Source organism: Plutella xylostella, chromosome 7, assembly GCF_932276165.1.
Source record: "Plutella xylostella chromosome 7, ilPluXylo3.1, whole genome shotgun sequence".
NCBI classification, from domain to species: Eukaryota; Metazoa; Arthropoda; class Insecta; order Lepidoptera; family Plutellidae; genus Plutella; species Plutella xylostella.
This window is the reverse complement of record NC_063987.1, coordinates 3,701,757-3,729,592: the sequence shown is the minus strand read 5'-3', so window position 1 is coordinate 3,729,592 and position 27,836 is coordinate 3,701,757. Positions and strand designations below refer to the sequence as shown.

Below are 27,836 nucleotides of genomic sequence, written 5' to 3'. Positions count from 1 at the left end.
TACACCGCCAGCCAGACAGAAAGAAACGAATAGGTTAATTATACATAGATTTTTTGTTTTATGGTAAGGCAAGATTTTCGTAAAAGGGTATTTGTATAGTGAAACGATTACTCAGTCTGTCTTTACATTGTATAGTACCGATTTGCGAAAACCTTCCCAAATGTAATTAACAATTACGTATGCATTTTCGTACGATTTCAGTATCCAATTAAAGCAAACATCAATGCACCAAGAATACCCATACCAAAAGCATACATCGTAAAGCATTTACCAGAAACATATTTCAAACATTAACATCCCGTCACCACAACACAACAGTCATATACCTAAAAGAATATTAAAATTCATTGATATGCTTCCCATTTGGGCTATTTTTACCCAATATATTCCAGCCTATCCACTGTTGAGCAAAGGTGCTTCCTAATCAATAAACCAAATTGTCATACCAACATAAAGTCGAGGTACAATAGAAAATAAGATAGATAGGTAAATAAAACAGTCAGTAAATGGGCACTTATGATAGTTAATCGATATTTCAATAAGACAGTAAGGCAGCATTTGCAAGTACACATTTATGTCGATTCTGAAGGCAAAAAAACTAAATTTAGAGCTGTAAAAACCTTAATTTATTTGCCTAGCAAAATGTTTGACAGCGTTCAAATTAGAGTTTGTCTTCAAAATCGTCAAAATTAATTCCCTCATATTCCTTCACCAAACACAACGCACCTTAGTCTCCGAAACCCACAGCTGTTGCTGCTGCGTCCTCTGTATCAGCTCGGTGAGCTTGTTGAACCAGGTGCCCTGGTTGGCCTCGCTGAGCGTGATGGTGTGAGTGAAGACATGCCCCCACACACGCTCCATGTGCTGGCTCTGTTCTAGAAGCTTCTTGGAGGATTTGTGGGCCGATCTGAGGGGGAGAGGTGTGGTTAGGGAGTGAAGTTTTAGTGGCTTTGATAGTAGGTAAGGTTTATAATAGTTGGTAGGATAACACTTCGTTGTCCTTCTTTCACTCCTAAGCGACCACGTTATAAGGCTTAGATATGACACAAAGATATAATGGACCTTGGTGAGTAGGTACTGTAGGTTCTTTTTAATTAAGTATACATAGGTACATAGGTAAGTACCCGAATCCTCACGGGAACTCATCTTCATCTTAGCGTGTCAGTGACAAACACCAGATCCGAGAGAGGAAACCAACGCCAGCGTTTGTTACCATGATTAAAGGATTAGCTCTCTGAATTTGACAGACGAAGTGCATTGCAATTGCAAATTACAGTTGAAATGCATTCCGTCTGTCTAGACTAGACCCTAAATGTAATAAAACCAAAACTCACTTCGGCAACCCAGCCCTCAGCTGCTTAATAATCTGCTTGTTATCGGCCTTCAAGAATATGACTATCGGGTAGAACTGTGCGTAGTTCAGGCGATCCACGGCGTTCGGTGTTATATCTAGAAGGGCGTGTTTCCCTCGCTCCATGATGCTCCGGATTGAAGACAGGCGGATGATTGAAGTCGACTTGTTCTTGCTGTCTTCTAGGGTGTTGTCTTTTTCTGCAATTTTAAGGTTAGGTTGGTGAGGAAAGGTTATATTTGTACATGGTTAATTTAAAACTTAGTATTTTATCCTACAGAGGTGAAGTTCGGTGAAATATGGAAAGCCTCTGAAACTATAAGGCATTGTTATCATTTTCAGATGGCATGTTCCCTTAGCATGAGCTAGAGCTAGAGCTTTAGTCGGATGTATACATACCTACTTATAGGATGGTAAATAATTTATTTTCAAACATGTTTATAAGTATACTACTAATAAAATCATAATGTGGCTTTGCAGATCAATGTAGTCTACGTTGTCCGCTTTCGCTGTTCCGCCGGTATAAAACAACGCGGACTGATCTGCTGCACCAAAACGGTGAGCTGCTAACGAAGCTAGGCAGCTGATGCGGCGTTGCCGCTCCTACTCACGTGGCTCGGCGAAGTTGTTGCCGCTCTGCAGCAGGCTCTCCCGGGCTATGTCCGCGACGGCATTATGACAGCTGCTAGATACGAAGCTAAGCTGCGACGTTGCCGCTCCTACTCACGTGGCTCGGCGAAGTTGTTGCCGCTCTGCAGCAGGCTCTCCCGGGCTATGTCCGCGACGGCGCCCAGCACTATGACAGCTACTAGATACAAAGCTATGCGACGTTGCCGCTCCTACTCACGTGGCTCAGCGAAGTTGTTGCCGCTCTGCAGCAGGCTCTCCCTGGCTATATCCGCGACGGCGCCCAACACTATGACAGCTGCTAGATACAAAGCTGCTGATGCGACGTTGCCGCTCCTACTCACGTGGCTCGGCGAAGTTCTTGCCGCAGCACTATGACAGCTGCTAGATACGAAGCTAAGCTTTATGCGACGTTGCCGCTCACGTACACTACACTCACTCCACACTACACTACACTCACGTGGCTCGGCGAAGTTGTTGCCGCTCTGCAGCAGGCTCTCCCGGGCTATATCCGCCACGGCGCCCAGCACGATCACGGGGCGCACGAAGCCCGGCTGCCGGAGGGAGACTCGCTCGTAGGCGGGGAACTTGCTGATGCTGTCCGACAGGACCACCTCGTCCCAGTGCTCCTGGAAGGGGGATGGTTTGTAAGTATAATAGTTTATGTAGATACGACAGGCAGTCCATAGTTTGCAGAAATATGTCTACCGTAGCCAGACAATTAAACAGTGACGGTTGGACAACACTAAAGAAAAAGCCGTGCTCAGGGTTTTACTGAAGGTTCGCATCAGATTTAATGATTCAGAGTTAGAGAAGTTTAGCGAAATCCCTTTTAAAATCTACAAGCTCAAGTGGTAGTGGACAAGCTATATCGTGAGTCCAATAACAGACAATCGGGCCGTTTCTTCCATCCCGGTCACCGGCAGTGGCAACAGAGTGTTGGGGGGCACCCAACAACCTACAATAAAAAAACCATATTTACATACCTTCCCCAAACTCTTAGTCCTTCTATGGGTAGACCGTCGTCTCCTGAAGAAGTTGTGTTTGCTGTCGCCGCTGCCTGATAGCTCCTTCTTGGTCGCGTTAACTGCGTGGGAGAGGCCTAAGTATATCTAGCAGTAGACTATTCAAACCCGCTCTATATCTTCACATACCTTCCCCAAACTCTTGGTCCTTCTATGAGTAGATTGTCGTCTCGTCTTGAAGAAGGTGTGTTTGCTATCGCCGCTGCCTGACAACTCCTTTTCTGCTCTACATATGTATATTTTCACATACCTTCCCCAAACTCTTAGTCCTTCTATGGGTAGACCGTCGTCTCCTGAAGAAGTTGTGTTTGCTGTCGCCGCTGCCTGATAGCTCCTTCTTGGTCGCGTTAACTGCGTGGGAGAGGCCTAAGTATATCTAGCAGTAGACTATTCAAACCCGCTCTATATCTTCACATACCTTCCCCAAACTCTTGGTCCTTCTATGAGTAGATTGTCGTCTCGTCTTGAAGAAGGTGTGTTTGCTATCGCCGCTGCCTGACAACTCCTTTTCTGCTCTACATATGTATATTTTCACATACCTTCCCCAAACTCTTGGTCCTTCTATGCGTAGACCGTCGTCTCCTGAAGAAGTTGTGTTTGCTGTCACCGCTGCCTGATAGCTCCTTCTTGGTCGCGTTGAACTGCGCCGTGGCCAGCTCTTCCGCGCGCGCCTTGTTCGGGATCGTGCCTTTTTGGACCTCTTGGTTGTTGCGGCCTGGAATAAAATATTGAGTATTTATTGTTCAGTGTATTTATTGTTCAGTTTATACACTATCGACTGTTGTCACATAATAACATGGCGTATTATATGTAGTGTCCGTCGGTTTTAAATTAGGGAAATGCAATGCTTGCCACTATGATATATAATATCTATAGGAATGCAAGATGCAACAAACGTGCTTTGCTTTTTGTTCAATCAGATAGCATCCAGTGCATCTTAGGTTTGGCACAGATGACTAAATATTTAGGTAAATCGGTACTATGTTTGTAGGTACGTTAGCTTAGGTAAGAAATAAGAATTACATACTTAGTAATTTTGTATCGTACCAAGTGTGCAGCGTACGTAGCAGCGCTACATTTAGACAATCCTGAGGGCCTTATGTCCTTATGATTCTCTGAAACAGTCACAAAAAGGGTACTTCTTCTACCTCTCTATCTCAACCCCTATTTCCCTCTACCCCTGACTTTCCTACTCTTTCTCTCTTTCTTTCCCTCTCTCTCTCACTCACCGATCCTATAAACCTGCCAGGCGCCCACAGTGCCATTGTGCAGCGTGTCCACCACGTGGAACACGTCTCCGGAGCGGAACGACATCTCGCCGCCCTCCGCCTCCGCGCAGTGGAAGTGGGCCTTTATGTGGAACGAGTCGCCCGCTGGAAGGAAACGAAAGAAAGCATTAGGTACAAGATTTAACATATATCTGTAAGTATAATCTGTATAGGTAATATACCCGTTGGCTCGGGTTATTTTACCATGGGTAGGGTGATAGAATATCAGAGATTCATCACAATGTGTCATCAAATATAGAATGCAATCATGCTCGATTCTCGGACGGTTGGTCTTTATGAATCGCAAAAGCAGAGACTAGAGGGTTGTTGCCATAATCTCCACGCTTGATAGGTGGAACCCTCCGCATATTAGACAGGGATACTAACCACTACACAATTGGGATATCGTATAATACGATTACGCGACAACATTAATGACCAACTTTCCCCCATAAATGTATTGAGGAAGTCATTTTATAATAGGCTGCTAAGAAAGTGAATCTGTGCCTGTAGTTTTACTTTGTTATACGTCGAGCGGCGCCTCTGTGTGTTTTGAGTTTGCCATGCATTTTCTACAGTCATACTTACTGAGCAATAAATAATCTAAAAAGAAATCTGTATCTTTACATAATTTTAACAGTATATGTTCACATTATGTACTCACGCGTCTGTCCGCTAGCGACCGCATTATATTCCTCGGGTGAGTGCTGCACGATCAGGTCGATGCGCTCCTGCAGGCTCAGCAGAAACAGCACCGCCTCTTCACGAGTCACGCCCTTCATCTCCATCTCGTTCACCTGGGGGTAGGGGGGTTGGGGTTAGGATATGGCATGTGCGAATGATAATACTTTAATAGGGACACTTAAAAAATGGGTTAACAGTGCAGGCCAAAAATGTGATTTGTAATTAAAAGCCTAGGTATATTACCTATGATCTTTGGACCGGATTACGTTGCATCTTTTTCGACGTAGTCGTAGACGACCAGTCTATGTCGATAAAGGTGTTGTTCAGCCGGGACATGTCCATTGTCCAGTTCGCATACTTTTCTACACCTGTTAATCCTCCTATTTCGCCTCTAAAAAGGTCTATTCTTGCTTCGCGCCTTGGACCGCTCGCTAGCGCGCGTCTTCATAGTGCCATAGGGTTTACATGGATATCAGCCGTGGACCGCGGACGACACTGGTAGGTTACCTTTACCTTCAGTCGCCTGATGATGCCGTCTAGGTATGTAATCCGTCCAAATTAAATAGGTAATATACCTTGAGTATCTTGTCTGCGGGCTGCAGCCCCTGCAGCGCGGCCGGGCTGGCGGGCTGCACGCCCGACACGAACACGCCCGAGCGGTTGCCGCCGCACAGCCGCAGCCCCACGGAGCCCTCTTTTTGGAAGCTGATGAGGCGCGGCTCGCTTCTGTAAGGGGTGAGAAAAAATATATTTGTGTTTCGCTTTCTAAATGATGACCATTTGCTGAAGTCAGCCAGAAGGGACTCTTTCAGCTTTACCTAACCTGTGAGGGAGGCCCTATAGGCGCACAGGAAAAAAAGTTTTGTTATAAAGTGCCTGTTTAACTAGGTATTTATTTTAGTCGGCAGAATATAATATTTGTTATTGAAAATAACACAGGCAAGTGTTTAATTATTAGTAGGTAACTAATAAAAAGAGCGGCAAAGGACCGAAAAGATGGCGAACACAAAATGCACTATTACCCAATAGGTAGTGGGTTATTGGGTGATGATGATGATAATAATGAATCAAATATAACATAATTACTTACGGTGGTTTACTTCTAGGATTCGTCATCTGCCCTTCCTCTTCATAAAGTTGTCTTCTGCTGCTGTAGTAATCAGCTGAAAATGTAGGGAAAAAGCAATGAGTAAAATAAAATCTAGACAAGCAGACAACCATTACAATAGATTAAAATACTTACAACAGGTACCTACCTAACATTTAGTTTAGAATATAGGTACAATAAAATTAATTAACGTTATACCTAAAAAGAAATTGTCGACTTTTTAAAGTTTTAAGCTAGTGATGTACCAACGTAATCTTTGATCGAAATATATTTATCGATTTCATAATCGAAATTTACAACGTTTATGAGCCAAAATCAATTCATAATTATTGATTAATTAATAATTGTTTATGTTAATTTTAGTTACTGGGCATTAAATAGATTAGTTTTCTATGTACTAGACCTTAGACGATACTTAGATTGATATTTATTACAAATGATTATTATTTAAATAACTAAAATTAACATCAACAATTATTATTAAGGAGACAATAAAACCATTTTTATGATTATAAAAATATTTCGATTGAAGTTTCGTACATTAGCTAGTTACCTCAGAGTACATTTTTACATTGTTATTTTGAAACAATATTTATTAGGTAATTTTTATCAAAACTAGTGACTCCGTATACTAGTAATAACTAACCTATTGTGTGAACTACTTACAATAATAATTATAAGAATTGTTAAAAAAATACCTTCATTCCTAGGTGGTGGTGGGCGCGGAGGCTGCTCGGCTTCCATCGCCATGGGCCCCCTCCCCCGCCCCTCGGGCCCCGCGCCGCCCCGCACCGGTGCCGCCACATACAAATTCTGACCGCTACTCGAGTACGCCGGCGAAATAGGATCCGCACCTGTGTAAATGTTAACTGTACAGTTTGTTGCCTCATTGTAACTTAAGTAGGTTACGAGTAACGAGTGTAAAGCTGTGTTGAAGCTTCGCGAATATCGAGTTACTGGGGATCTATTACCGTGTTATTTGTTCATAGATAGGTGCTATGTGTTACATTGTGAAGATGGCCCAAATTAAATGTGGCATATGCAAATGGATTTTGTTGTGTGCATAATGTTCTACAATGTAATGAAAACAATGATAGTTAAGAAAATACTTACCTAAGCTATTATAATTATTTTGAAAGTTTCCATTTGTTACAGTTTCCTCCCGAATCAATTCTCTAGTGACTACTAAGTTTAAGCGATCCTTGCAGGATTCGACGAGTTTTTTGGCCTCCTTTAACGTCATTGCATCGCTGACTGGTGTATTGTTTATTTTGGTAACGACATCTCCCTCGCACAGCCCTTGGCCAGCCTGGTTCAGCTGCTCCCTCGCCCTCAGGGTCAGTTCTTTCACGTACAGCTTACATCCTAAGACTATTCCGAAATCTGGAACAAAGTGTTCTCAATTAGGTCTGCATATTTGTATTTATTTTAAAAGGTCGTTAAGGTAGTACAAATGATAGTATGGGGTAGGTTTTTGATTATGAGCAGGAGACTGAAATGAACTGATAGGTACACTAGGTGTCCGTAATAAAATCTGTAACAATTAAGTAAAGCAAAGCCCGACTAATGATGGGCTATAAATATGCTTTGTCAAAAGTAATCCAACAAAACCAACCTTCCTTCTTCCCGTTCCTAGTGAGTGCTAGTTTGATAGTCGTAGGCGCGGTGGGCGGCGGCGCCGGCGCTCGCCTCCTCACCACCAGCGTGACCGTGGCCCCCGAGTCCCGGAGCACCTGCACTGCCCGCGCGTACTCTACATTCTCCAGGGGCACCCCATTCACAGAGACAATGCGGTCGTTTACTCTACAATTGAGGAAAAAAGTGAGAATTAGTTAAGCTTTTATCCTGTCTATGGTGAAAAGGCAGTCATGTACAAATACAAACTGTGTCATTTTCTAAATATGCATTTCCTCGTTGTAAACAATACACTTAGAAGAAGTATAGGAATCCTTTAAAATGTAATTAGGTGCTGATGTAATTCCATATAATACTAGTAGCAGACGAATTATGTAATCAAATGGTTATTATATGCTGGCATTCACACACCACAAAGAATTTTAATTTTAATGTTGTAAATGAGACCATTAGGTAAATATTTTTCTTAGCGTATCATGAAAGATACTCATAAGATGCCAATTAAAACAGTATAAAGCAGTCCATTTCTTATAATTAACGATCAAGGTACCAAATAACCAGAAAATGGCATTACGAGAATCAAGCATTGAAGTGTTAGTTTGAATGTCACCAATAATTTCCTTCAAATGACAAAAACTGTTGGTTGGTTGTGTGCTTGTGTGCTTTGTTAGCTTGGGATTGGGAAACATAATCTTGAATGTAAAGTAGTTGCAAGTTTATCAAATTAAGTTTTTTTAATGTGACAAAAATAAAGCATATTTTTATGCTCACTGAAGTTTCTCCTCAGCTGGGCCGCCGCGCAGCACATCGGAGACGGCTATGGAGGGGTCTCCGCTGGCGAAGTGTGGGTTGTCGCGGCCCCCCGACACGGCGATCCCGAAGCCGTAGCCCGGCACCCGGTTCAGCCGCACCCGATGCGTCTCCCAGCCGGGGCTGCGTTCTGCTGTCTGTTGACCAAAGATAAATCAAATGTTAGCGGTTTTCTACAGAGACATCGAGGCTCATGACTTGTGTGAAGTTTTGTGATGATTTACTCTGTACATATATTATCTAAATGAGGACCTAGACTTTTACTTATCGATCTCAAATATCGTAGAATGAGGATTTCATCATAATTTTTTGTAAGTACCTAAAGTGAACCATAAAGTTACGGCGGTAAATGTGAGTAAGTATCCCAACAACTGAAAGTGGAATGAAGTTACATAATTATGTATTTATTCTATAAGTACTTTTTGTAAGTACTTTCACAGTTAGTTTCAGTAAGTATATATTATGAGCTCTGTATGAATCCATTTGCATAAAATATCTGATATCTGCTGCCACTTCCACACTCACACTACCCACTGCGATGCCACACCCATCATAAATGTTTGCGTAAATTGCGAAACGTAGGATAGGTAGGATGTTTATAATTAAGGATCTACCGACTTTATCTATGAGAAATTGAGCATATACCCACTCAAGCTCATAGTGTTTCTATGTTAAGTATGTAATGTATCTAATACAATTAGAATGAATTGTCTGACGATAATTTAATTTGCTAAAGTTATTAATGAGCTTCTGTTACATAAACATTAATTTAGGTACGTAGATACAGTGGGTTAGTGCATCATTTCATAAGAGGCAGCTATAGAAGAGGTTCTTATGAATGCAAATGGTAGTTTACTACCACCCACGCTAAACATAATTCGAAGTTTATGCAACAGTTAAAATATAGAAACCGATCACCAACCAAAATATATGTAAGTAGGATCAAACATGTTGCAAATACATTTCAAAACAGTAGCTTCAATTTCAAGTTCTTAGGTATTAGTAAATTCCATTCTAGGTATAGAATTGAAGTGCATTGGGGTTAGGTACCCAGGTAATCTACTTAGTGTGTCAGTGACAAATACTAAAACTGAACTAGGGTTATGAAAGGTTATCCAGACAGATCAGTTTTATTGTAGCCAGGATTAAGCTATTGTAGATAGGTACTAGTTAAGGTAATGAAGCTACACCAGTTATTCGTCTTAGGTAGGTACACAAATGAAATAAGTATGTTTCGAATTATGTCATAAACAACTCAACAGTACAACAGATTGGATAACAAAAGCAACATTTGCATCTAGAAAGAATATTTTCATATTTATGCCGTAAGATTTCATTTAATAACTTAGGTATTTTTATTGTTAACAGACTGTAAGTAAACCCAGGCCATTTTTAATAATATTACAGTAAGTACTTACATAATAATAGGTAGTTAATTATAATCACTGTAAGTTCTTTGATTCATTTAAGTAAGCTAACAAATAAATATAAATATATAAAATCAAAATAAATATATCAGAATACCTAGATGAAAATGAATGCATTCACATTATTTTACTATCAGGGTAGGAACCTAACTTACCTTCCTACTAGATTTACATACCTACTGACGTTAACACTTAAAACTAAACATTGACTCCAAAAAAACCAACCTGTAATTTTTCAAATCCGAAGTTATCCAATTTCATACTATCACAATTTGTTATTCCAGTTTCATACGATAAATACTACGTACGATACACTTGGCATCGAATTTCGTACAAGAAAGGCACTAAATTATCGATAAATCGTAACTACACACAAATTTTAAGATTAGCACATCACTAAAGCACAAGCTTTTTTACTTTTTTAAAATATTTTTGCATGCAAGAGTTTGTTTTCAAACAGACAAATAATGAGACTGGTGCCGTATTTTTCGTAGTATTTTAAACTGTTACAAAGTAACGGGCCGAGTCACCCACGTGCGGTGCGTCTCAACTGGAAAGCAGCCTCTCGGCATATGAAATGAACATCGTTTGTTTTAGAACTTCACAAGCCCGGAAATCGGATAGTTAGATACCGTAGTAGGGCACCTCAAAAAAGTATTCATACGAAACTACAAATTTAGAAATAAGTACCTATCGAACTACCTAGAGTTGGTAGACTTGGTAGTATGTGCATAATATAGGTAAATTACCGTTAGGTACGATTAGGTGGGGTGGTTCACATTAAGTAAAGAACGTAGGGCCAAGGTTACTTGCCTACCTAAGACCATTCCAATATATTGATCAAACAAATTGGTAGTCTTGTCTTCACCCTTCGACACCCGACGGGACATGCCAATCTTACCTACTTATAGGTACCTTCATACCTATAGTACCTTCATACCTATAGTTAAGTACTTCGCTCTATTACATTTTTTACTGTGAGACGTATTAGGTCTAAGCAAAATTATCTTCTGTCTTTCATTTATTAACTAGTTAACTATATTGCCACCTGCTGATTTCCATGAACCGGTCCTATCAGAATAGAAGCATGGTATGTGGTCGCATCGTTATTCTGTCAGCAAAACACATGCTTGGCAACACTCTATTTGCATACAAACGCTTCAATCAGGCGCTTTTAGAGCTGTATATTTAAGGTTGTATTTTGAACATCTACAAGTAAAGTGGTAAGTCCACATTCTGACACAATGGGCATTCTATGCGAGTTTGACGTGCATATCATTATTATGGACGGCAAATCGATCATCAATTTATTTTAAGTGCTATAGGTACTTACTTATACGCCTACTGCTAAAAATATAAAGATTATACAAATCCAGCTCCTGTGACAGTTATATTTTAACAGCACAACTTTTTCGGTGTCCTATCTTTTAGCTTATTAAGTACCTATTGAGAAAAAAAAGAAGCTTAAAAAGAGAAGTTAAAAAACTTACCACACTTTTCGCATTTGATGTCAAGTCATATCTTTTTTAACAATATCTACAATCTCTGAAGTGCTACACTACAATTTAATTGATTTTAACCTATTGGGATCAAAATGAAAGCAATATAATAGAAATATAATAATGTAATTTAATATCATGCACACTTAAATATAACATTAACAGTTACTTATTAATTTAGGTATACATAACACTTATATGTAAATTTATAGGGCTATTTATAATACTCATATCCAGTGAGAGATGATAGGTTAGTGCCATTGAATTGTAAATGCTCATTAGGATCTTTTTTCAATTCTTCAATTAAAATTTGTTTGTTGAATCGCAGTTCCGTCATGTATTCTTCTTTGAGTGATTTCATTTTCCAAATTAATTGGTCCCGGTATGCCTTGTCGAGTTGCGGGCTTTTTAGTAAATCTCGTACAGAATTAATGTCTTCAGGCAGGGTAGCATCAGGGGTGTACTCTACTTGTACATTACTCAATTGGTTTGCAGGTTTGAGATGGCAGATGTGTATCGGAGAAGGGTTTTCAATGTTCATTTGATTCCCGCTATCATCAAATACTATCTTTTTACTCAATTTACATTTACATTTCATATTCTCGGCATTTTCAGATGTATTAACACATTGCTTAGTGTTTAATTCTAACAGATGTCCATACTTTGATTCAATCTTATCCACTATAGCTTTGCACTGTTCATAAACACGTCTTAGCTCTTCTAAATCACTTTTACTGATGGTATCTTGATTATTTTGGGCGGGAGATGTCTGTAAGTCTTCGGATTTTGATATTTTGGAAATTTTCCTTTTCCGTTTCTTACTCGGGCTGGAAGAAATATTTTCTTGGGGAGTAACAACGTCCGCTTCCATATTTTCTATAGGTGGGAATTCAGAAACATAATCCGTTACCACATATTCCTTGTTTGAAGATTGTTGAGGTTTGTTGACTTTAAGTTCAGGCTTGATTCTGCTTTCGGCAACGTGGACGACCATATTCTAGTGAGTTATCTAAGCGTTAATATAAATTATTCTCACTTCATTTGCAAGAAATTAGATTAATTAAACAGTATTATTTAGGAAAAGTTAAAATCCCACGCGCGGACACAACCTCTTTTCGTCTTTTGACGTTTCGTCTTTGACAGTTCTAGTGATGTGCTCCAAACTTCAAACATGGCAGCCGATCCAAGCGCATCGATAATATACTCAATATACTATACAAGTATACATTTTAAATTAAACTTTATTATTACATACATTTATTATTCATTGATTTTGATGGATGCCTTATTATTCTTAAACTTATTCTGCTTAAACTTACGTATACGTTAAATAAAATTATAATGAATACCATTAAAGTTTGCACGAGTGTAACTAGTATTTAGACTAATACATTATAAAGAGTAATAACTAATAAAGTAATAAATTCGAATCATATGTATCGATTATTATTTTTCGAGTAAATAACATTGATTGAGTGAATTTTAGAACATACGGTACATCACTAGTGATAGGAACATGGCGGCCATCGCGCATGCGTCATTTTGTTACGTTCCATTCTACGCATACTTTCATGGCATCTTAGGAATAATGTTTCTTTTTGTATGAAAGATTTAAATTTTTATTTAGTCCAAGAGCAAAAATTTAACTGTTTTACATGGACGGCGTGACACACTCTCGTGCAGGCCAACTGTACCACTGGGGTATTTTAGGACAACACCACCACATACAACATTAAATTAAGTTAAACTGTATTATTTTGTATTATAAAAATATGGGTTATTGTTATGTAAGTAAATAAAATAGTTACTGAATAGTTTATACACATTATATTTACTTTTAAACATGTTTCTTTTTCTTTTTTTTCTTATGTATATGGTCACTTTCAACAAGCTGTGGCTGTTCTTGCGTGTCCTCTTCATTGCTATGTTTTCGTTTCTTTTTACATTTCTTAGATTCAGGTACAATATTCTCAACACTCTCAGGAGCGATTGGGGCCTCCAGTTTATGTTTCTTTGACTTTTTGCTTTTTTTGCTGGAACCCTGCTGTGGTTCATCGGATACATGTTCTGATTCAGCTTGAGAAGTATCTTCTGGTTGTTCTGATGATTGATCTCTTTTAGATGACTTTTTCTTCTTCTTTTTGATGTTATGTTCACTTTGTGAAACGTCTAGGGCAGTCTCAGATTGCTCTGGCTTACTGGTTTCTGTATTGTAAAATGAAAATGATTGGAACCCCAGGCCTTGTGGAACTTCTTCATTATCATCATCAGCTGTGCCTGAAAAACCTTTAAAGGAATAATCTGCATCATCATTGTCACAATCATTATCAGTCCTTTGTTGTAGAAAACTGCTTTTAGACTTTAATGAGGCAAGTTTATTCTTAAAGTAGTCCTCCATGCTTCCCTTTTCAGTAAACTTCTGCTCTGTGATTTTAACATCTTCTTTTTCAATGTTCTCTACAGGAGTTTCTTCTTTAAATGTTTTCTTGCCAAAAATATTAGCCAAATCCTTTTCACTGTAGCGGGACAGGTCCTTTCCTCGTGTGAACTTATGATAATGTACTCTCGCTTTGCTCTTTTTTGATTTGTCTTCCAAAGAAATTCCACTGTGGAGTTTTTCTTCAGTGCTTGTATCTGAAATATTCAAAATAACTGTAAATATGCATTTTAAATGTCAACACTTAAGAATATAAGGTAAATCTTGGGTCTTGGATGAGCCTCAACAGTGGCAATAGGCTTACCCTATAATATATTGATACCAACACAATACCGGTGAAGTGAATGTAGCAATTATACTTCTAATTCTATACCCTGCATTAGTCACTTTGATATTAAGTATTTTAACAGCCTTAGATGTCTATGAATCATCAAATTATTTTAAGATTAGTTGCTCATTATAAAAAAAAATTATATGGTACCTACTTACACAAAAAAAAAACAATGTAATACTAGAAAATACACAGTTGACTTACCATTAGATAGGTTTGCTAGTAAGGCATTGAAATCGTCTTCATGTTTGGTCCACTGGTCATTTTTGTCCTCAAACCCAAGGCCTCTATCGTCGTTCTTGTATCTGGCCACAACATGCTCCACAATTCCGTTTTCTTTAGCACCTAACCCCTTGCCGCTGCTCCAACCCATCTTTTCCAACATTTTCTGCCCAAACTTGGTAGAATCATTGCTCCACTCATTGTTTTTTGCCCGTAAATTAATAACTCTTTGTTTTCGACGAGGTCCAGCTAACATAGACATAGTTAAATAGAATTTAAACAAAAATATCTCGTAAAAAGTTAAATCACAACGTGCTCAAGTTCATCGAATCAACAAATGTCAAAATATTCAAAATGGCCGCCGACTCCCGCTCTCGGGCGTGTTCCACGCGCACTGAATTGCAGTATTTCAATGAACGAAACGCGATCCAATGCTTGCCGTGTCGTGTCTATAGAAAAGCGAGATGTAAGCTATTTTTATTAAAGTGAAAAAGGGACACAATCGTTCGTAGCGCTAGTACTCGAGAGGATGATAAAATAAAATTATGATGTTGGTAGTTTCAGGTATTATGGTAACTGGAACACAGCACTAGTGTTCCTTATCACAACGTTGGATCCACCGTTTTATCTTCGAGTGTATTAACTTTTTTCGCCTTTAAAACTTTCTGAATATTATAGTAGGTTGGTCTGAGTAGTAGGTATTCACGATCATGGTACCTATCATAGACTATGGTACCTATAGATGGATTTAGGGGGTTTAGGTAAACAAAGTTAAATTCCGGTCTTTTATAACGAATAACTAAACATTAACGTATATTTATTGCAACAAACCTTCCATGTGATTGTGATGGAAGCTACATACTTATGCATATTAATATTAGTCATGAGCTCCAGTCAGTGATAGGTATGTCAGCCACCTCCAACCTCTAGGTCTCCAGCCCATCCTGTCTGAACCCTGGTGATAGCGGTACTCTGGCGGGGTGCAGTGGAAGCTATTCGGAATGTATTTGCTACATACGATTTTAAACTTAGTTACGAAGTTATGCGTAACAAGCAATGTCCTTATACACTCTACATAGACTTCACAAAATGTACCGCCTATCTTTCCATTCCAAGTTACTTTTTTCCTATTATTTGATAGGTATTATTTGATTAGAATACTATTTTGGCTTGCCCCGATCCTTCTATATTATACCTACCTATCTAGACTAAACAATTAAGCCAGGTGCTTACAGATTGGAGCAACCGGTTTATAGGAAAGTAAAAGTACAACGAATGAACGAAGTTCCATGTTTCGCTGGATAAACGTAATTTTGGTATCATTAAAAAACTACGGCTACACCTTTTATACTTATCACTCAAACTTAGCAATAAAAAAAAGTAAGCTTATAGGTAGGTGCATGATAGCATAGTACTTTTTTTCTATGATGATAGTGCGCCAGGCGAGGCGGTGTGAAGTAGAGTTTAGGTAGGTTTAGCACTGGTTTAGCATTAAGCATAGGTTACCTACCAACTAAAACAATACCTAGTATACCTACCGAATACAGGATAACTACCTACGTACCTAATAACAATAACATACCAATGCACTTAGTCATAATTAGCCAAGCCCTATGCTTTTCCTTTTGCGGCTAAAAGAAACTTAGAGAAACATATCAAACTAGTCACGAGCACGGTAAATGCATAGGTATACATGTTGTATACACAGACGGGGTGCGTTGGTCAGAGAACCGTCATTAGGAATGAAAGTTGAAGAGAAACAGCTGGTAATAGCGTAGAAAACAGGTGTTAGTACCTATGTAAGTACCTACTACCTAGTCTACCTACGTAGGTAAGGCACCGAGACTACACGAAACAAAATTAAAATATATAAGTAATAATATACATATAAGAGTTTTTTGAAACTTATAAAGTTTATATTCATTGTATTTAGCTTGGTGCCTATATCCTAACTATCCTAACTAATATTATAAATGCGAAAGTAACTGTGTCTGTCTGTCTGTCTGTTACTCTTTCACGCCAAAACTACTGAACGGATTTGAATGAAATTTGGTATACATACGGTCTAGACCCTGGGAAAGAACATAGGCTACTTTTTATCCCGGAATTCCCAAGGGAAAACTTTTTAAGGCGAAGCGAAGCGCGCGGGTACCAAATTTCATTCAAATCCGTTCAGTAGTTTTGGCGTGAAAGAGTAACAGACAGACAGACAGACTCAGTTACTTTCGCATTTATAATATTAGTAAGGATAGTAAGGATAACAACGATGTTCTATGCCTACTGTACTAACTCTACTAAACTTGCTGTCGTCCTTTTGTGGAATCTATTTTCAGAATTAGACGGGATGTTCACTAGACGCACTAATTTAAGGACTAAGTTGAACTAAGTTCCTAGGTAAATAAAACCTTCTTAGCTAATATTAACAACATTCGTCACCAAATTTCGATGTAGGTGCCTAAACATCATTTTATCGGTAAGTAGGTATCGTGCTATTTTCTTTGGTTTCAATGCCTGAATTATGGTCATGGATGAACGCACGACAGGCTATATGATCCTCGGCTTTTCTTACAAAGCTAATCATTGAAAAACGATTTTCCAAAAATCTGAAGTAAGTAACAATAAGAATAACAGGCAATTTTCCAAAAAAAACTCTCTAAAGAAGAAAGTCAGGATTCAAAATATTTGTCCCATTCAAACAATTTTGATGCTACATAGCTAATAATATTATGTATATACTTATGTATAGTCACTGAAATATTATATTATTCAGAATGACGTCAGGCACGGCTTTCTTGAATAATACCTTGATTTCTAGGTTTATAAGGCTTGGCACAATAATTAATGGGCCAAACGATTTCTAGAATATAAATCTATTACGGGCATAATGGATAGAAATGGAGTCGCTGTATTGTGAAATTACTTTATTGGTATTCAACTGTTTCTTTAAAAGTTAAAAAGATGTAACTCATTATTATCACACCGTTTCTTATAAGTACATAAAATTACTGTCAAAGCTAACCCTAAAAAAATTCACGACTGTATGGCAACAATCATAATAAGTAATCATTGTAATTTCTAGATTTCTAAACTGATGTGGTACACTCTTCTTCATTAATTTAGGGCTATTAGCTATTAGTCAAAGAACATTATCTCCCATCTTTGCAAGTTGCCAAGTTATACAATGTATAGGGTTGTATGACTCTACCTAGGAAACATACACTTGCGTCTATCATCCCGTAAAGTATGTTTTTTAATATCAGATAGTAAATTAACAGAATTCTGTTCATCAACAGTCGACTGTTATTTTTTTCTATCCAGGAAGAGATGAACATGGAAATATTGTCTAAACCCAAAGAATAGGTACTTAATTCAATAGATTTAGTGCCAATTTATCCATTCTCGGTTAGAGCATAACCAGGGAGTAGTGGTTAACTTTTGACACATCATCTGTCATGAATTTTATATGTAGATTAATTTATAAATCAATCCCTGTCGGTTAGATAACCGACAATGGAGAAATTGGCACTTAATGTCAATTTATTTTTAAAACAATAAGGAATAAGGAAAAGGGCATTTCTTACATGCACTGACTATCACATTACCAAACCGGTATAACTAGTGCGAGCGGAAACGAATAAAAACAAGTATAGTATGAATGTATGCAAAATAATTGGCATCAGCCTCAGCAAACATGCCTAAGATATAGGCACCCTAAGATTTCGAAGACGGGGAAACGTCAGGCTATTGCGATGACTCATGTAATCCTTGTGAAACTTTGGATATTTTTTACGAAACATGAATAACGCTGGCAGGTAAGACCGGAGATATTCGAAAAAACAAAACTGTGACCTTCATATTGATATTCAAGCCAAGTTAATCATCCAAGGAGTCCAAGGACATAAAAAGGGCAGATGATAAAATAACAAACAGAGCTAACGGTGCCCAAGGAACGAAGGAGGCTGAACGCTTGGGGCATGAAAAATGAACTAAAAGTCTGCTAAAAGTCTAATTATTCGCAAGTCTCGGCCACTTGGTAGTCGACAGCTGCGAATTGGCGCAAAACGGGTTTTTGGCGGGAACGTGACGTCACTGACATGTGCCATCCTCCGATTTTGGGTCCGCTCATTGCGAAAACACACCAAGTTTTTGCAAGGTTTCGTTTGTGGTCCTCTCGATTTTACGGTCTCTTATTGTAGTCTTCGCCTTTGTTGTATTTGTTATCTATGCCGGCACGGCAGGTGCATTGTGGATTGGGTAGGTTTTTGATTGAATTTGCTATTCATTATAGCTGATGGTTTTCAAGGTCTAACAGGTAACTTACTTACTTTCTTTCTATGAATAGGCACCTACCTAGGTTGTAACTTAGATGAGCTCTACTATCATATAATAATGAAGTGTTAAGTATAATAAAAATATGTAAGATTTTATTGTAAATTTAAATACCTCTTTAACTAACTGTTATAAGACTGGAAAGCTGCTCCAATAAACATGATAGTTCTGAAGTTGGCAGTGATTAGACTTTTGTACTTTGTCAAAATAACCAACTGTAAATAATTGAAAGAGTTAATAGGTCTGTGCTTTGTAAGTTTGGCAAGGTACAAAAGTTTAATCGTTGCCAACTACAGAAATATCAAGATGTGTAAACCGAACTGTAGCTGGTTACTTACCTACCTACTGATAGGTACTTCTAGGGTGTACCTACCTACATTATTTAAAACTTCCTAACACCAGCGCAACCACAACACCACCATATTTTGTGTAGTTGTATGGGTATACTATGGACCTAATAGAACAATTTTGAAAAATCAAAGGTTATTTCCGGAAAGCTACATAGATCGCATCCAGTGGCGTGCTTTGGGAAAGGCCTACGTCCAGCAGGGGACTGCTAAACTGCTATAGACTGATGATGATATTTACGTTATTTATTTACAAATAAGTGTCAGACCTAATAAGTATCCATTACATAATTATAAACCATTATTTATCCAGGTTTATACCCATACAAACATTAGCTATAGGTACACATCGTTTGATGAACAGCGCTCTCTTCTTAAGAAATTAGAATCATCAGGCTACCAGGAAGAATCTACAAGGTAGCACTTATAGTTCATCGAACACTAGCTTTTTAAAACTGGTACTTAATAACGATTCATAATAAAGGCAAGGTACTGTATACCCTGTACTTAACTGTTGAGATGTTTATAAAATTAGGGTCATTTACACCGGCTATCCCAGCATACCAAAGCACAAACGTGTTTGGCATTCAGTCACCGATACCGCTTCAGAGAATTGATTCTAAACATGTTACCTGAGAGTCGGTCCGGGCATGGTTCAGATTGTTGGACACCAGGCCGTAGTCTGAAGCAGTCGGGTCCATTTCTGCAAACTCATCATCCAGGATCACCATTGAGTCAGAAACACACAGCACATCTCAGTCAACACCTTCACTATCACAAATCCTTGCTAACGCAGACGATATTTACAATAATATCACTTTTATCACAGGTGACTGAAGACTGGGGAAAACAAAACACTATCTACACACACTGAAGTATTGAGCAAATACACTGCACACGCATGACCCTTTCAAGTAAGGCTTCACTGGCTTATTTCGAATAAACTAGTTACACCACCTTGCATCCAATCGATATAACCGCAGAGTAAGTGCGTTTATGAACCACAAAATTTCCCATAAACTCCGGTGACCGTTGGGACAACTTAATCGCGAGACCCACGTCTGCCGGCACTAAGGACGCCGCGGCGAAAAGTTTGAACCGCGCGTGATTTCTGGGCGCTTTCAAAACCAAATAGTCATATAAGCTATCAATCTTTGCATACCAGTGTGGTGGGTGAGACGGAGAAGCCGGGGCGGCGGGGTTCGCCGTGCGCGAGAGAGGGACAACGGTCAGAGCAGGTACTCTGCCGCCAAGTGAGCGAACAGTATCTACAGGTTTTGCTCTCCCACTACAAGGAGGCACGGAGCGGACTCGAGGCCCGAGCTTGAAAGTTGTAGTAAAAAAACATAACAAGCTGCATTATGGTCGCCGAGTCACCGGTCTGCAGTCGCCACTAGTCTAGACCGGACTAGCAAGTCTAGCCGGACATTTTTTGCATGGCGAAAATTCTGTTCGACTTTAATAGCACTCGATCAACCTGCATCCTGATTGGCTACCATGCAAGCTATGCGCAGACGCATGCTTGAGAAACTTGTCAAAAATACTTATATTATTGAATTCAGTTAGGTGCCGACGACTGACTATGTTACAAAACACCAGTGCGAATTCAATAAAAAGTGAATGGAAATCGGCCATTAAAATAATAACTTAAACTTTTAACGATTAAGTAAAAGTTTTAATCGAAACGAATGAGAAGACGGTTGATGTCTTTGGAATAAAAACAAAACTATTGGAAAAGCTATGATGGATCCGATTGATAGATATTCAACCGGTCCTAATGCATCTCTGGTGAAGGCCGCGAGAATTTTAACCTCTATGGGACGGGACACTCCTGCGCAGGGACGCACGCACACATCGACACTCGCTCACATACACACACACTACATTGTGGCCAAGTACCCTGCATTCTAAGGCACAATCCGGGATTATTCCTACCTGTCTATACAGCTAACAGAAAAGCTTTTTTTTTTCAATATAAATATTATAAATACGTACAGTTAATATTGGGTGCTGTTGTTGGTATATGTAGTTGGTACTGTATATAAGCATTATGAAATATGCCTACCTTCATAACTACATAGGCATCTGATTGCATTATTTCACTGACCATAATTTGTTCCTAAAATTTATTTTTACAGATTATCTAACAGGTAACCGTAGCGTGGGACTCCCTCTAACCCTCCACTGCTATAGGTTAGTGGATGTAAGCAAAGGACTAGTGTAATGGCGCTCCTTGGAAGAACCCTTATGCCCAGCAGTAGAAGATTGTTTGCTGAGTAATTTTCCTCAGCAGCCCTCGAAGCTTTGAAGTCAGATATTATGTAGGACACAGTCATACTTAAAATTGTGACAAAGCATGTACGATTGATAATGTACAGAACTGTTGAAGTAGAAAACATTGCGCTACTTGTAGAGGTACATAGGTATAACACTTTACTGAACTCATTTTCCCGAAGAATGTTTAGAAATAAGTTGTCGAGACAAGAAAAACCGTCCATCGTAGTGATTAATGCTGATTTTACTCACGATACTGAGTTATTGCAATTTGAAGAGTAACGAACTAATGTTCATCTAACATTACGATAAAATAATTCATGAGAAAAATGGTGGCTCTTAATGATGATTTCTATTGCTTAGGTGTCATTTGTTGGCTTCTCAGACCAACCACTGCCAACCACAGTTGGCTTATGTTTCTCTATAGTTTTTCTATTAGGCTGTGTTTTGACCTTTGTTATGTCAAAGTAAAACTCACTTTCAAACAGAACCCAAACAAACCAAAAATGTAATGAGCAGAAAACAGGAGTTCATTTTCTTTGTAACTGTATCAGCAGTGCTAACATGTATCGCTACCGTTTTGGAAAACCATTACGGTAATGGAACAAAGCGCCGATAATCATGGTTAGTTAGCATTCAATCATAAAAGGCTTAGGTTATTTAATTGTACTATGCAATGATCTTTGTAGTTATTATCATAGACTTGTCTATTAAATTGGTTGATATATTATAATTCAATGTGTTAAATAATTTATTTACTTTCCAGAATAAAAACTTAGTACCTACGCTTTTGACAAGAAGAAATCAAAATAAATGAGGAATGAAAACTGTCGCACTAACTCCAAAATATATTTACTCAATAACTAGGCAAAAACTGTGTTATCCGAAATGTCTGGACTCAAACCTACCCGCCTGTGGCATTTGACCAGCCAAAAAAGATTCAACAGCCTCATAAAAGACCGAGAAAGCCTCGGACATCCGCATAATCAAAGAGATAAGAAGGATCAATTCCAACTTTTAGCAATTGTCTTCGGATCAGCCTTAGCGTTTATCTACACATATAGAACCCTAGGTTTACCAACAACGGTTGATATAGTGGGAACAGAGCCAGGAGCTGCTAACGATACTACTGACAATATTGACAAGATTGATCATTGCCATCCTGAACGATAGTCAATAGTCCATGGTTCTGTAATTCTTAATAAAAATGATCTTAATTACATAATTTATGTATTTTTTATAAAAACTGCAGAAGGCAACATGTCTACTTAGAAATATTATGTTGCCTTCTTTACGCCTTATTTCGATGTCTACATCATTTCAACAGCACCACAGATTAAAAAGTAGGAAATATTCCAACAAAACTACTTGTCAAATTTCATTGTTTATGTTTACACACTGTTTACATTATTTCAAAACGGTACAGCATTTTTTTTACAAATAATTTAATAGTTTTGCCGTTAAGCTAAAGCTATAATATATAGAAGTTGATGTTCAACAGTTGTCCTTCCTTATAAGCACAAACACACGTAAATAACACATGAGCACGAAATAAACCATTAAGATACTTTTATATGTTCCTGTGGAAGATAATAAGATAATGGACAAAATTGAGCAGCTGAAGCTATTGTTCATAACAACATCGATGGCAGCTGGCCTCGCATATTCGTATGGACTATTCGATAAACCTGAACACCGTGGCAAACCTCATCAAACAAATGCTGGTCTATCTCGTAATCATGCTGATGAAGAACCAAAAGACCAAGTGAGAACACAACAGAATCATTTGAAAAACTCCACGGTAACCATGAACCTCATAAAATTTTAGGTTGAGTAAGTTAAATTAAAGCTATGGATGTAGCAGATTCCTTTTATATGTTAAAGTGGAGCCAAAGTATCTCAGTGATTCCAGCAAAGATAGCGAATCGGTCACACATGGACATTCAAGCTCGATTTGTTCCAAGCAAGCAGTATGCCACGCAGCAGAGAATGCTACTTTATACCGCGAATTTAATATTTCATTTCACGCTCTATCAAAGATTAACACTTTGTGAGTCGTGTGTGTCTAATCTAAACAGATCAGGCTATCCGGTGTATTGATTGGACATATTGCACACTTTCTAGCGCAAGAATGTCAGGATTTACATAATACATTGATATAATTACGGGGAATTCTGAAAATTTACACCAATCATGAATTATCCTGTAAATTAAGTACACCTCTATTCTATTCTATTTTCTGTGGGAGTGTAAATACTTGCACCTGGCTCTCCCGAATGGAACCTTTGAACATATCCCCTAGGTTAAACTGCTGCCTTCCTAAACTTGGACCATTTCCCACCACGCTGCTGGTCCAATGCGGCTTGGTTAGATTGATGTGCTAAATCTAGATATGCAGGTTTCCTCACCATGTTTTCTTTCACCGTAAGAGTGATGGTATATGGTACTTAAATTCAAAGAACTCATTGGTACATGTCAGCGCCGCCGCCGGGATTCGAACCCGATTCTCTGGCGTGAGAAGCGGGCGCTCACCCTACTGAGCTACCACCGCTCCAAGTACACTGCATGGGTTTCACGGGAAAAGACATCTGAAAGAACCCTTATTACATTTTAATAAGGGTAGTTTTTGTTTGTATCAGTTCTCCGTGGAATAGAATGATTTGAGTTGTGACACATAATAATTATTACGAGATTCAAAAGAAACAGAATTTTATTAATCTACATTATTTGAAGGTTACAACCAAAGTTGAACATTTATGAGGTCCTGACTCCTGATGAAATTACGTCATAATCGGACTTAACGTAAACTTTCAGTAAATTCGCAGGAATGGATGACCGAATAATAACTGTTTCAGGTTTTGTATTATTGTTATCTCACACGTGCCAGCCTGGCCTGGATATTTGATATTTCAATAAAATTGATAAGAGAACCGCCCATTCATGATTATGATTTACGATAAAACAAGTTTAGGTCTTGTTACATTTATTAAATCCGAATAATATAGTCCGGTTTTGTCTAGAGGCCTAGAGCCTAGCAAATCTATGACAAGTGTCAAACACATGACATGAACACAAGAAATTTATGTTTTTATCAATTTTATTCATGAACTTTATAATTAAACGAAATGAGAAGAAGGAAATTAATTTACGATGTTCTGTTCTTCACGGCATCATTCTACATAACGTATAAAGTAGTGACTTATATGATCAGCAGTAAACGTAATTGATTTGATTTATTTATTAGGTATGCTCGTGAACTACAGTGGCCAACTTCCCAAGGCATCGAATCCCGGCTGGGACAGACGATTCAAATAAAAATATTAATTTCACTTGTTGCTAGTTAGGAAGTTCAAAGTCTATGTAATGTATAATTAAATAATATAAGTACTTATTTTAAAACCTATCATGTGCATGATCGACAGCCCTGTTTATGATGTATGTAAATACAAGAAATACAACCATATCAATTAGTTAGACTAACCCGTTTTCGCCTTTTTCTTCCAGGATAAGTGTTGAGGGTGGACGGCGGAGGCGGTATGTGGTAGAAGTACGGAGGTGAATACAGGATGTCCTCGATGGTAGCGATGGGGGTCGCCCGAGAAGGCACCACGGACCGCACTGTCCCATAGATGCTCCTGTTACGCCCTTTCTTCGAATAAGTATTCATTGTTCACCACATAGGCTCAAAAAAAATTATCCAAGCCACTAAACTCACTGCACAGTTTAAAAAAAAATAAGAACGCGCGAAATGAGACGGTTCCGTTTATAACTATTCAGCACTTTTCACACAATCTTGTATAATTTACAAATTGAGAGTAGAAATTATTTTTATTAAAAAAATAAGCTACTGATTCTCTTGTATTTATTTAAATGTTACAAAGAGGTATTTCTAGTAGATAAATATTGTGATCAATATTTAAATCTCTAGATCCCTCGTGTTTGATTGGTTTTTGTTTGACTACGTCCGAATGGTCGACGGTGATGTTACTGTGTGAGATGCGTTACGCGTATGACTGATGCAGAGATGAATCCACGCACACAGTTTTAATTAGCATAGTTTTATCTGTCGGTGATTTTTTCCAATAGGGTATGTGAAGCGAGACGAGGCGATGCATCGGCGCAGCTATTCGAAAATGAGGGAAAACACGCATAGACGCATGTAGCACGCGCCGATACACATCACTAACTTTAAAAAGTTTTGTCGCTCTATTATGTTGACATTTACGGTCATCGTAACAGGGCATAACTCACGAGAACATGTATCCAAATGTACCACTAGGTACCCTATATGGCTGGTGATGTCATTGTGGTAATTGGAGATAGATTCCAGCCAGAAACAATAAACTCACATACAAAATATTATGTTGATATTTTTTTTTAATCCGTGTATGATTATAAATTTCGCATTTCCACCTACGGTACACCAAAACATCCATGAATCCAGATTAGCAGTACGGTACGGTATGTGAAGAAATGCCGGTATAGAATACAAAAGCTATCAGCCCAACTACCTACTAACGACATCTGTGAATACCAAGTTGAAATACTGCACCAGCAGCGTTTGAGCATGTTCACCACTCGACTGTAGAATTGTAGATCGACGCGCGTGGTTGTGGCCCACAACTTGTGGGACTTGTGGGTTAGCGGTTGGAGGCCGTCTGTACTGAGTGCTTTCGACTGTAGTTAATAGATGGCGCTGTAGCTGTAAACATTTTTTAGTAAAGTGATAATAATATTTTATTTCAATAGAACTTTCCTGAAACGAAATTGATCATCCTCAAAAATGTCTATGATCTAGTAGCATTTATCTTGTCAGTGTCATCTAGAGTAAAGTCAACTCAAGTCACACAACAAACAACAAACAAATCATCAAAAGTCACATAATGCCGAATTTTTGGTCAGCATTCCTCAACAACAACATTCCTCTCGAAAAATAAATCGAGATGCAATCCATATAACATGTTAATAAGCTTCTAACTTTTCACCAACCACCCATAGCGTGCAATACCCTACAAAGTCTAACAACCAAACGTTTCCCAAAAAAGATGTCAGCGGGAAGTTTTGCCAGAATCTGTTTTGCATTGGTTTTCGACAAGGTGAAGTGTTTGGCTCCGACTGCTACCGGCAAAGACAATGGATTTGGCAACAACTACATATGGGCTGGATCCCTGGAGTCTGGAGTACAGATGGCTGCGAACCACAAGATGCCAGCCATGATCATTATCTACAAGCCGCTGTGTCCGGCTTGCAAGAACCTGAAGCCAAAAATCGCCGGCTCACAGGAGATACAGACGTTGAGCAAACATTTCGTGATGATCAATCTTGAAGAAGGAGCAGAGGCACCCAAAACTCCTAGTTATGCTCCTGATGGAAACTACGTACCTAGGTGAGATTTGTAGAACCATACTGAACCGTTGTAATCATGATAAGATAAGAATTCATAATAAACGGCTGAAAATATGTATACTGATGAGTCCTGTGGTGTGGATCCTGCTATTGATTTTTATTGATCGTGTCAATCAGATCACGAGAAATTGGATAATAGGCAATTCAGGATGATCCAGGAAGTTATTACATCAAATTTATTTACTTTTCAGAATCCTGTTTCTTTCACCAGAAGGATTAATAGATCAGGACATTTATAATGAAAACGGTAGCAATCAACACAAATATTTCTACAGCAGACCGGAACAAATTGCACAATCCATGAAAAAGGCCCTTGAAAAATATAAGAACGAGCGGTTCGATGTATGAACAACTGTATTTTCTACCAGGTTATACTGTAAGGAATTCTTGAATTGACGTACCTATCTAAAGTCTGTATTTTCGTTTTGTAGAACCAGAAATCATAGTATTCGTTGGATAAGAGCTGGATCGGAAAAGCACTTTCAAAATAAAAACAGTACCTACTTCAGTTTTTAAAATACTTTCAGACTTTTATTTTACATGTAAGTATCAGTACTTACATTAAAGTTGAAAACGGACAGTGTTATCAATAAAGGCTGAAAAATATCAAATACCCAACGTAACGCATAACTAACTTTTGAAAAGCTAGACCTATTATGATGAAACATAGGTATGATACTGAGCGCGTATCTGATTATGCACTGTGCACTTTACACATTTCCACCTTTTCTATTCTCTGTGGGGTTGTAGGTACCTGCACCAGGCGCTCTCGAATTGGAACCATTGTGCATATCCCCAAGGTCTAAACTGCCTTCCTAAGCCTGGACCATTTCCCAGCACGCTGGTCCACTGCGGGTTGATGGGTTCACATATTTTATCTAGATGTGCTAAATCTAGATATGCAGGTTCATATTTTATCTAGATGGCATATTTTATCTAGATGTGCTAAATCTAGATATCCTTACGATGTTTTCCTAGTAAGAGCGATGGTATACATTGTACTTAAATTCAAAGAACTCATTGATACATGTCAGCGCCGGGATTCGAAACCGCATC

The 27,836-nt window shown here is 38.5% G+C and overlaps 4 protein-coding genes across 16 annotated transcripts in view; 1 reads left to right on the top strand and 3 right to left on the bottom strand.

The window, feature by feature from the left end:
- The window catches only part of LOC105382662 (tight junction protein ZO-1), an 82,046-nt gene that overhangs the window by 19,712 nt on the left and 34,498 nt on the right, over positions 1–27,836 (bottom strand). For 10 of the 13 annotated variants that reach the window (XR_007266490.1, XR_007266491.1, XM_048622225.1 and 7 more), the window contains 12 exons: positions 8,470–8,645; positions 7,679–7,866; positions 7,177–7,446; positions 6,762–6,917; positions 6,046–6,118; positions 5,531–5,681; positions 4,936–5,068; positions 4,233–4,376; positions 3,543–3,718; positions 2,439–2,607; positions 1,335–1,551; positions 727–907 (listed from right to left, as the gene is read on the bottom strand). Coding sequence is in view for 11 of the 13 variants with exons in the window: in XM_048622225.1 (XP_048478182.1) it covers positions 727–907; positions 1,335–1,551; positions 2,439–2,607; positions 3,543–3,718; positions 4,233–4,376; positions 4,936–5,068; positions 5,531–5,681; positions 6,046–6,118; positions 6,762–6,917; positions 7,177–7,446; positions 7,679–7,866; positions 8,470–8,645 (2,034 nt within the window). In the remaining 2 variants the exon portion in view is untranslated. Of the gene's footprint in view, positions 1–726; positions 908–1,334; positions 1,552–2,438; positions 2,608–3,542; positions 3,719–4,232; positions 4,377–4,935; positions 5,069–5,530; positions 5,682–6,045; positions 6,119–6,761; positions 6,918–7,176; positions 7,447–7,678; positions 7,867–8,469; positions 8,646–10,160; positions 10,786–19,732; positions 20,479–24,855; positions 25,597–27,836 lie in introns of those variants that run through there. The other 3 variants (XM_048622226.1, XM_048622227.1, XM_048622228.1) reach the window with 3 other exon arrangements.
- Positions 11,545–12,591, bottom strand: LOC125488772. The gene has a single exon (XM_048622232.1). The coding sequence runs from the start codon at positions 12,426–12,428 to the stop codon at positions 11,649–11,651; it is 780 nt and encodes a 259-aa protein (XP_048478189.1). The 5' UTR covers positions 12,429–12,591; the 3' UTR covers positions 11,545–11,648.
- On the bottom strand, positions 13,243–14,793 carry LOC105382640 (PIN2/TERF1-interacting telomerase inhibitor 1). The gene is made up of 2 exons (XM_011552557.3): positions 14,407–14,793; positions 13,243–14,068 (listed from the first exon to the last, which is right to left on the bottom strand). Exons 1-2 carry the CDS (start codon positions 14,684–14,686, stop codon positions 13,272–13,274), a joined length of 1,077 nt encoding a protein of 358 aa, XP_011550859.3. The 5' UTR covers positions 14,687–14,793; the 3' UTR covers positions 13,243–13,271.
- On the top strand, positions 26,215–27,300 carry LOC105382641 (thioredoxin domain-containing protein 12). Its single transcript, XM_038106877.2, has 3 exons — positions 26,215–26,760; positions 26,972–27,122; positions 27,212–27,300. The coding sequence occupies exons 1-3, from the start codon at positions 26,420–26,422 to the stop codon at positions 27,224–27,226; spliced, it is 507 nt and encodes a 168-aa protein (XP_037962805.1). The 5' UTR covers positions 26,215–26,419; the 3' UTR covers positions 27,227–27,300.